Below are 10,715 nucleotides of genomic sequence, written 5' to 3'. Positions count from 1 at the left end.
GAGTCAGCTTAAGAAAATATTCTGGTACTATCCCTGCTTTGATACTGATCCCCATGGTTAGAATGGCTGAAAACATTTATGATAATATTTACCAGAGTGTCCCAATTTGGCATATCTACCTGCATATTACGCTGATAGGATACAGAAGTGGGCTTGAGTCAAATGATAATGCTCATTATGAGCCTGGTATCTTTTGCAGTCACTGTCATGGATCCCCCTTGTTTAAACATCTGTCAAATATACAATATGTTCTTGAAGGTAAAAACAAACTTGCAAAATTGTTTCTCATAAGAGAGGACACATTTTTCCGTAGCTATTATTAAATGCTCGCTATGAGTACAGTATAAATGATGTAAGCCTCAAAGTGCACGGTTGCTGTTTTATGTTTAATTTGATGTTGCATGTCTACCCACTGAAATCAGGATTTTAATTGGGGTTGATATATGAGCACAACTACCACAGGAGCCTGCAGTATTTATGTTAAAGTCTATTTTTTGGAGATTTTATTTCTTCTCTTGTGATGAAATAGTGCTATATATTCTTATTTAATTTCTTTCGTGTAATTTGGATTTCCAATTCCTAATTTGCATGGACATGACAGTACTATTCAACAAGTTAAGTTTTTATTCAAAGAAAACATATCGACAACTTTGGAAATGAATTAAGAAGTTTTACATGTATAATCCCAACAGGACTGTAGAATTTTGTTGTTGACGAGGAGTGTGCGATTATATTGCCACTTATTTCATTTGTTTGTTTTTCAATCAGACCTTGTGCTCGAGATGGTGCTGATTATACTGAGAAGAGGGTGTTGCTATGTCAGAATACAGGGGACGATCGTGAGCCGACTTGATGTGCGAACCTTCAGTTAGCTTTTCGTTTTTCTTAATTTCCTCTACAAGATGCACATCCTCTTCAATGTTTAGTACTGTGATTTTCTCACCATGAGGACCTGGAACAATGGCTTCCTGGACTTTAGTGTGCTCATCGAACTCTAAGATCTCAGTTTTCTGAACTGTTTTCTTCTTTTTCTTCTTAATGAAGCAGCAGAGAGCCACTGAGAGGAATGCAAGAAAGAATAGACCACCGAGTGAGACAAAGACAACAATTATAACAGTCGAATGATGTCCTGGTGTTGGTGGTGGAGGTGGAATAACATGAGGGGGTGGAGGAATGTGATGGGGTGGTGGTGGATGAAATGGATGAGTAGGTGGTGGTGTAATCGGATGATGTGGTGGAGGAGGAACTTTTGGAGAGGGGGGAGTAATGTGTGGTGGAGGAAAATTATGGGGCGGGGACACATTTGGAGGGGATGGAGAACTATGAGGTGGCGCAACTTTTGGAGGGGATGGAGGATTATTATGTGGTGGCGGTAGAGGAAAATACGGGAAGTTGTAGTCATAGTTATTAGTGGGAGCCATTTCAATCTGGGAAAGCTTTGGAAGTTGGATAGATTGTGTTATGCTGCTGTTGAGATGTGAAGAATATGACCTGTTCTCAATGCCTATTTGTACTGCTGACTCTTGAGCAGGGTTTTGAATTGTTTAGTGTTATGCATGCTTCTAAGTTTTGAGTAACTTGACTCTCATGCTAAGTTTTTTTCAAGACTTGTCTTTGATTGCACTAAAAAACACTTCTTGTGTTTTTTTTTCTCTGTTTATTAGAGAGGTTTCCTTTCTACATCTCAATTCTCAGGACAAGGATGTTGATTGGTAATATTGTTCATAGGCTCCGATAATGACACCATCTTCCATAGTCAAGAGGGTCATTTTATCAATTACCTTACCTGCCTGGCTTCATTTTTTAGCAGTTTTTTTTTCCAGAAAATTTATGTGAAGAGCAGAGAAAATTTAACCTGTTCATGTCCTATCATTTCGAATATCTAAATTAATTGTTTTTATAAAGAATTGGCAGGGTGCATTTTTCCTCTTTTTTTCCTTTCAAAATCAAGTATTAATATTTAGTGAATGTTCAAATCAAGCCTTAGATGTTTTTTGTTTTTTTTTTTTTTTGGAAAGTTTCATCTTTTAAAAATTTATGTTGATTTTGCCAAGAATTTGAAAATTTACTCTTCCTTCATTTTTCTATATCTTTTTCCATGCTTCTTCCCTCTTCATTTCTTTTTAATCTTTAAAATGCACTTAAAATATAATAATTTCGAATTAATCTTTTATAAAAAATAATCAAACACACTCACTTTTTGTTTTTTAATTCAAAATTAACAGGCATATGCCATATATAGTACTAAAATCAAAATCATCGTGTTAAATTGCAATCTCAATATGATATTTGCATACAAATTGGTTTGCTGCATAGGTATGATCATCTTCTGACTGGAACGGGATGTTATATCAAACCATGAAGAACAATCCCACCAAGTTTCCTTGATCTCCCGCAACTCGCAAGCATGAACTAAAACAAGAGCAATATGTATGTTACATTAAACACTATATTGCTGTTTTCCTAATTTGGAGCTGTTCCCAGACAATGGGAACAACAATTGTAATGTTTGGTACGTAGTGATTGTCATCATGCTAGTTGATCTCCCCACTGATAGGTTGAACCACTACCTCCTCGGAGGCCATGATCCTGTCGTCTTCTAGGGCTGCCCGTAAAGAATGAGCAGAAGTTCTTATTCTGGAACATAAGAATGTGCCTTGAGCATACATATATGCCTCTTCATAGATTAGTTAGGAATTTAGGATATATACCTTGCCCAACTCCCTGAAGATTTCCACTGTAAAAATAAATTCCTTTACCTTGTGAGGGAAATCATCGTTGTATGAATTTTCATGAAGAACAACCATTAGAAGGAAGCAAAATTCTCACAAACATGATGGGATCAAAATTCTCTATTTCATCCTTTTATTTTTTTCCCCTTTTGTTCAAGTAAACAGTATCATGACCAAGATTTTTACTACTGAGTGGACAAGATCGTTGTACGTTGGAGACCAAATTTCAGCACCTTCTCTAAACAGCAAAAAATGTGGGAAAAGAATGAAGAAATAGGTCTCTTCAATCTGTATTTTCTGTGCAATCTAGTACTCTTTCGTCAAAACACCAGGTGGAAACTCTTTATTGCAACATGATAACTAGTATTGATGGAGAGAAAGCTCACCCCAAATATTTAGCTTGAATCTTCTGGCTTCAGAATTCACACAACAGCTGCTTGTAGGCCTGAGGTAGGGGTTAGATTACCTCCTAACTAGTAAATGTACATTTTTTGATCTGCAACAAGGCAAGACAATCAACTAAGAATGCTGTTTTAAGTTCCCTGCCTTTAACTGCTACGGAAAATTAGCAGACAATAACTAAATGGGAGCTTTTGCGGATTGATCCACTGCTTTTATATCGGAGACTGGGTTTTCATTGTGAGAGAATCAAAAATAAATTCCTTGAAAAATTTCAATTGTGTACTTAAATTTATAATTTATAATTTTTCTTTTTAAATTGACTTTTTCTTTGTCAATGGAGCTTTTATCAGTCGAAAATATACTGTTAAATTTTCTGATTTTGTATATTTTAATCTTCCTCAACCAGTCTTCGACAATTTCTTGGATGTTCCAATATATTTTTCTTATTGATATATTTTTTTCTATTTTTTATTTATTTATTTGTTTATATGGGGGCTCAAAAATAAATAACAACAATGCATATATACATATATGTTGTGTGGTCCCGCACCATGTGATGGGGGGACCAACACATTAATTAAGGAGGCAGCTGGCTGCCTCTTTGATTTAAAATGAAAACTGCCACTGTAGAGGCAGTAGCGAAGAACAAGAGAGCAGAGAAAAACCGAGAGAAAGAAAGAAGAGGAGGCAGCAGAGCAGTCTGTCTTCTTTCTTCGATTTCCAGTTCGTTCACCGTTGGATCGGGCTGAGATTTGGAAAGCAGCTTCTAGACACGTTACTCTTCATTCTGAACGGTTGGATTGAAGATTGGTGGTGTGGAAGCTGGTCGTTTTGATAGAAAACGGGGCTGTCAGTGTTGTGAGCTTTTCTCTAACATTACTCTCTTTAATCTTGTTGTAATCCGAGAATAAGTTGTTCTTGATGATATATTTGTTGTAGCCCTTAGTTGAATCTGAGGAAGAACAATTGTGAACCCATTATTTGTGATAGTGGAAGTTTTTAGGTGGACTCCGGTCCCGTGGTTTTTCCCGCATCGGGTTTTCCACGTAAAAATCTTGGCGTTGATTTGTGTGATTGTTGCATTATATTTGTTCATTGTTTGATTCTGTTTTTACTGCACAAAGAGGGAAAAAGGATTGGGACTTGTGAATTGTGAATTGTATTCCGCTGAATTGATCCGGTTAGTTGTCCCAAGTTTTCCCAACAAAGTGGTATCAGAGCATTTGGTTGTGTAGATTGAATTCTTGTGCAGTTAAAATGGAAAAGGAAGATTCAGGCATGATAAAGCTCACTTCCTCAAATTATTTTCTATGGAAAACAATGATGGAAGATCACTTATATTGCAATGATTTGGCTTTGCCGATTGAATGTAAAGGAATAAAGCCTGATGATATGGATGATGCAAAATGGAATGGACTAAATAGAAAGGCTACCGCTAATGTTAGAAAATGGGTATCTTCTAAGTCCATTAATCACATTTCTCAAGAACATGACTGCTATACAGTGTGGAAGCTGTTGGAAGAAACCTTTGCCAAGGAGAGTGCACAAAACAAGGTTTTTGTAATTAAAGACCTTGTGAATTTGAAGTATAGAGATGGTGAAGATGCTTCAGTGCATATAAATGTATTCCAAGGGTTCTTGAATCAGCTGTCATTGATGAACCTTGAGTTAGCCGATGAAATGCAAGCATTAATCCTATTGAGTTCATTGCCGAATAGTTGGGAGACTTTGGTAGTGTCACTTAGCAATTCTACTCCGAATGGAAAGCTCACTTTGAAAACAGTGAAGGATTGTATCCTCAATGAAGAGAAGAGGAGGAAAGGGACAAGCACTTCCGAGTCTCATGCACTTGTTACAGAAAGTCGAGGGAGAAGTCAAAGCAGGTTCTCTCACGGCAAGCAAGATGGAGAATCCAGCAATAAAAAAGGCAAATGGAAGCCAAGAGGAAGATCTCAATCAAGGAAGGGTTTTAAATGTTATTATTGTGACAAGCCTGGGCATATGCAAAAAGATTGCAGAAAGTATAAAAGAGATAAAAAGGGTAGAGATGAAGACAAGAATGAAGAGAATGGTACAGCTGCAGTTGTATCTGATGGTGATGTTGCCATTGTGTGTGATGATGGCTGTGTTAATCTTGCATGTCAAGATACCACCTGGGTTGCAGATTCAGCAGCTTCTTACCATGTTACACCCCGACATGATTTTTACACATCCTACACTGCTGGTGACTTTGGTCAAGTTAGGATGGGAAATCAAGGGATGGCTAGTGTTGTGGGCATTGGAGATATTTGGTTGGAAACCAATACTGGGTGCAAGTTGCTACTCAAAGATGTTAGGCATGTGCCTGATATGCGCCTACATTTAATCTCTACAGGTACTCTTGATGAAGAAGGCTATCACAGTTACTTTGGAGATGGTAAATGGAAGCTCTCCAGAAATTCCCTAATTGTTGCTAAAGGGAAGAAGATGGGTCTCTACATGTCACAAGCCAAGGTGATCAAAGGGGAGGTGAATGCAATTGAAGATTGCTCTACTGATCTATGGCATAAGCGGCTTGGACATTTGAGTGAGAAAGGCCTTGGCATCCTTGCCAAGAAGAACTACTTTCCATTGAAAGGTATGAACTTGAACACATATACTCATTGTTTAGTTGGTAAACAACATAGAGTTGCATTTCAAAGATCACCTTCACATAGAAGGTCACATGTTCTTGATTTAGTTCATACTGATGTTTGCTCTATGATTGATAAATCTCTTGGAGGTGCATTGTACTTTGTTAGTTTTATTGATGATCACTCCAGGAAGATTTGGGCCACTTGTTTGAAATCCAAAGATCAGGTGCTTGATGTCTTTAAGGATTTCCATGCCAGAGTTGAAAGAGAAATTGGTAGAAAGCTGAAATGTGTTCGAGCAGACAATGGTGGTGAATACAGAGGTCCTTTTGAGAAGTACTGCAGGGAACAGGGTATCAAGTTGGAGAAGACCGTTCCTAAGACTCCACAGCAGAATGGAGTGGCTGAGAGAATGAACAGAACCATTGTTGAAAGAATTAGATGTATGCTCTCTCATGCAAAGCTGCCTAAGTCCTTTTGGGGTGAGGCAATGAAGACTGCAGTTGCCATGATCAACCTTTCTCCATCAGTTCCTCTTGAGTTTGATGTTCCAGATAGAGTTTGGAAAGGAAAGGATGTTTCCTATGCACACTTAAGAGTGTTTGGATGCAGAGCATTTGTACATGTTCCAAGGGATGAAAGGTCTAAGCTTGACAGCAAGACAAAGCAGTGTATTTTCTTGGGATCTGAAGATGATGAGTTTGGCTATAGGTTGTGGGATCCAAAGGAGAAGAAAATTGTAAGAAGCAGAGATGTTATCTTCTTTGAAGATCAAACCATTGAAGACTTTGAACTGAAGGAGAAAACAGAGTCTATAACTTTTATTCCATCTAATTCAAATCCAAGACCTACTTCACAATTACCTTTGATGCCTGCTAATCATGAGGGAGATTTGCAAAATGATGATAATGGTGGTTTTCTTGTTGAGCCATTAGTTGGTGATTCTGAATCAGCTAATGATGATATTGATGTTATTCCTGAACAGGTTATGCAGGAAGCTCCAGATGAGCCACAATTGAGGAGGTCAACCAGACCTCGCCAACCTTCCACCAAATATTCTCCTCATGAGTATGTGCTGGTTACTGACGGGGGAGAGCCAGAATGCTTTGATGAAGCTATGTCACATGAGAAGAAAAGTGAGTGGTTGAAAGCAATGCAAGAAGAGATGAAATCCTTGCATGAAAACCATACTTTTGAGTTAGTGAAGCTTCCTAAAGGTAAGAGAGCACTCAAGAACAAATGGGTGTTCAGGTTGAAAATTGATGAACATTGCTCACAGCCAAGGTACAAGGCAAGATTGGTTGTGAAAGGCTTCGGTCAGAAGAAGGGTATTGATTTTGAAGAAATCTTTTCACCAGTGGTCAAGATGTCTTCAATCTGAGTTGTGCTTGGCTTAGCGGCTAGTTTGAATCTTGAAGTTGAACAACTTGATGTGAAAACTGCCTTTCTCCATGGTGATTTAGATGAGGAAATCTACATGGAACAACCTGAAGGGTTTGAAGCAAAAGGTAAAGAGCAGTTAGTTTGCAAGTTGAAAAAGAGTCTATATGGGTTAAAGCAAGCTCCAAGACAATGGTACAAGAAGTTTGATTCTTTCATGGTTGATCATGGTTATGACAGGACCACTTCTGATCATTGTGTATTTATGAAAAGGTTTCCAGATGGAAACTTTATTATTCTCTTGTTGTATGTGGATGATATGTTGATTGTTGGCCATGATGCTAAGAAGATTCAGATGTTGAAGGAAGAGTTAAGCAAGTCTTTTGCAATGAAAGACTTAGGACCAGCAAAACAGATTCTTGGCATGAAGATCACACGTGACAGGAAGAACGAGAAACTTTGGCTATCTCAGGAGAGATATGTTCAAAAGGTACTTGAGAGATTCAACATGAGCAACTCCAAACCGGTTTGTTCTCCACTTGCAAGCCACTTTAAACTAAGTTCTAAGCAGTGTCCTTCAAGTGATGAAGAAAGAGATGAGATGAAAAAGGTTCCTTATGCATCCGCAGTTGGTAGCTTGATGTATGCCATGGTTTGCACAAGGCCGGATATAGCTCATGCAGTTGGTGTGGTTAGTCGATTCCTTTCCAATCCTGGTAAAGAACACTGGTCAGCAGTGAAATGGATACTCAGGTATCTCAAAGGTACTTCTAGTTTCAGCTTATGTTTTGGTAATGATAAACCTGTGTTGGATGGATACACAGATGCAGATATGGCTGGTGATGTTGATTCTAGAAAGTCCACATCAGGATACTTGATGAAGTTTGCAGGGGGAGCTGTCTCATGGCAATCAAGGTTGCAAAAATGTGTGGCATTATCCACTACAGAGGCTGAATATATTGCTCTTACTTAAGGGGGCAAAGAGTTGTTATGGATGAAGAAGTTCCTACATGAACTTGGCCTAGTTCAAGAGAACTTTGTGTTGCACTGTGATAGTCAAAGTGCAATCCATCTCAGTAAGCATCCTACTTTTCACTCTCGATCAAAGCACATTGAGGTTAGATATCAATGGATTCGAGATGCTATGGAGATGAAGTCATTTGTTGTTGAGAAGATCCATACCGATAACAACGTATCAGACATGATGACCAAACCTCTACCGAGAGAGAAGTTTGAGTTTTGCAGAAGGGAGGCAGGCTTGTCAGAGCCTTCTAAATTAAAGCTTACATGTTGATCGCCAGTATGGCGAATTCCTCACATGGTGCGTGAGGGGGAGATTTGTTGTGTGGTCCCGCACCATGTGATGGGGGGACCACCACATTAATTACACATTAATTAAGGAGGCAGCTGGCTGCCTCTTTGATTTAAAATGAAAACTGCCACTGTAGAGGCAGTAGCGAAGAACAAGAGAGCAGAGAAAAACCAAGAGAAAGAAAGAAGAGGAGGCAGCAGAGCAGTCTGTCTTCTTTCTTCGATTTCCAGTTCGTTCACCGTTGGATCGGGCTGAGATTTGGACAGCAGCTTCTAGACACGTTACTCTTCATTCTGAACGGTTGGATTGAAGATTGGTGGTGTGGAAGCTGGTCGTTTTGACAGAAAACGGGGCTGTCAGTGTTGTGAGCTTTTCTCTAACATTACTCTCTTTAATCTTGTTGTAATCCGAGAATAAGTTGTTCTTGATGATATATTTGTTGTAGCCCTTAGTTGAATCTGAGGAAGAACAATTGTGAACCTATTATTTGTGATAGTGGAAGTTTTTAGGTGGACTCCGGTCCCGTGGTTTTTCCCGCATCGGGTTTTCCACGTAAAAATCTTGGCGTTGATTTGTGTGATTGTTGCATTATATTTGTTCATTGTTTGATTCTGTTTTTACTGCACAAAGAGGGAAAAAGGATTGGGACTTGTGAATTGTGAATTGTATTCCGCTGAATTGATCCGGTTAGTTGTCCCAAGTTTTCCCAACAATATACAAATATTTTACACTGACTATCTTTTATTTTTAATGTTTTAATGCATCCATTTTATCATTTCTATTTTTATAAAAACATCATTCAAATACAACCAATTCATATAAAATATATGAGGAAAAAAATTCATGAGTAATCAAACTAATCTCTTTAAATTATCATGCAACTAGAAAAATATAAAAAAATCAATCACTATTTAAAAAACAAAAGTTAATTTAATTTGTTTAAAAAATGAAAGAGGACATAAATCACTATTTAAATGGAAACAATTAATTAAAAGAAAAAAATAAAAATAAAAAAAATAGGTCAGGTGTTGATGGGATAGGCCCACAAGCCTAGCCTAAATACAGAATCTCAGGCTTGTGTCTATTTTTTAAAAAAAGAAAATATGCAGGAGTTGACGACGCATCATCCGCTCCTACTTTTTTTTAATTAGGCGACAATTCGCCTATAGTGGCAGGCGGCTTGTCGTCTATTGTACCATTTTTCGATCACTTTTAGTAATTAAAGCTTTTGGATCTCAAAAACTCAATTTTGATGTCATTTTTACCTAATAAACCTCAAAAATACCATAAAAATCTTCATAAACCACCTACCAACTTCAGAACACCCTAAAATAACTTAGAAAATTAAAAATCAACTGAATCCAAAAAAATCTAAATGCGCCCTGATTTTTTTTTCCAAGCAAGATAAGGTTAAAAACCATCATTATCCAACTTCTCTCGTTGAATGGAACCATTTGACACCAAGCTTGGTTATTTTGGTTGTCTAAATTATGACAATTGATAATTTTCTCTCTCTTCCACTATTTTTTAGTGATTTTCTCTTGTCTCTTAAATTTAGAGACCGAAAAATAAATAAAATTTAACTTTTGGATCAAAATTAAAATTGTCATAAATTTAGAACTAACCATGTAATTTTTTCATGTTTTACGTTTCGATCCTCTGTTTTTTAGTTTGGGCTTTTTATCACAATCTCAAACTTATTAATATCATCTAATTAGGCCATTAAAGAACTCAATTGAAATATATAATTTTAGAGAAAAAAAAAAGGTGCGAGTGAAGGAGCCGGGAAAAACTCAATTAGTATATCAAATAATGTGTTCATATGTGTAAACATATCCCAAAATATAAAAATACAAAAATAATATGCCCACATACCTTCATTTGCACCCATAAAATTGTTAGATGAGTGTGAACCTGTATGATTATGTGACCACCCCACGTGCATGTTCATTCGTGTGCACACAGACCGATAGAGAGAATAGTATTCAAAAGACGTACATATGTCACTGTTTAGTCTAGGAAGGGCGTCGGCCAAACAAACTTTCCGGCGAGCCCTACAAACTCCAAAAGCTTTATTGTATATTATAGATGGATATATGGCGCTACGCATCTCAAGCTAACCGTTATGATTATTCCACAGACCATATATACGCTTTAGTCAACCATATCCTAACAACCTTTTCCTTCACATGGTACCTAGCTTATGCATACACGCACATTAATTACTACTAGTTCATTAATAATCACGACTGATTAACACGCTAATCACTTCTCACT

The 10,715-nt window shown here is 37.5% G+C and overlaps 1 protein-coding gene across 1 annotated transcript; it reads right to left on the bottom strand.

The window, feature by feature from the left end:
• Nucleotides 1–604: 604 nt before the first annotated feature.
• On the bottom strand, nucleotides 605–1,496 carry LOC112325826 (protein TRACHEARY ELEMENT DIFFERENTIATION-RELATED 7A). The gene has a single exon (XM_024592923.2). It carries the CDS (start codon nucleotides 1,419–1,421, stop codon nucleotides 765–767), a length of 657 nt encoding a protein of 218 aa, XP_024448691.1. The 5' UTR covers nucleotides 1,422–1,496; the 3' UTR covers nucleotides 605–764.
• Nucleotides 1,497–10,715: the final 9,219 nt, after the last annotated feature.

Source organism: Populus trichocarpa, chromosome 7, assembly GCF_000002775.5.
Source record: "Populus trichocarpa isolate Nisqually-1 chromosome 7, P.trichocarpa_v4.1, whole genome shotgun sequence".
In the NCBI taxonomy this organism is placed as follows: Eukaryota; Viridiplantae; Streptophyta; class Magnoliopsida; order Malpighiales; family Salicaceae; genus Populus; species Populus trichocarpa.
This window is presented reverse-complemented; position numbering and strand designations above follow the sequence as displayed.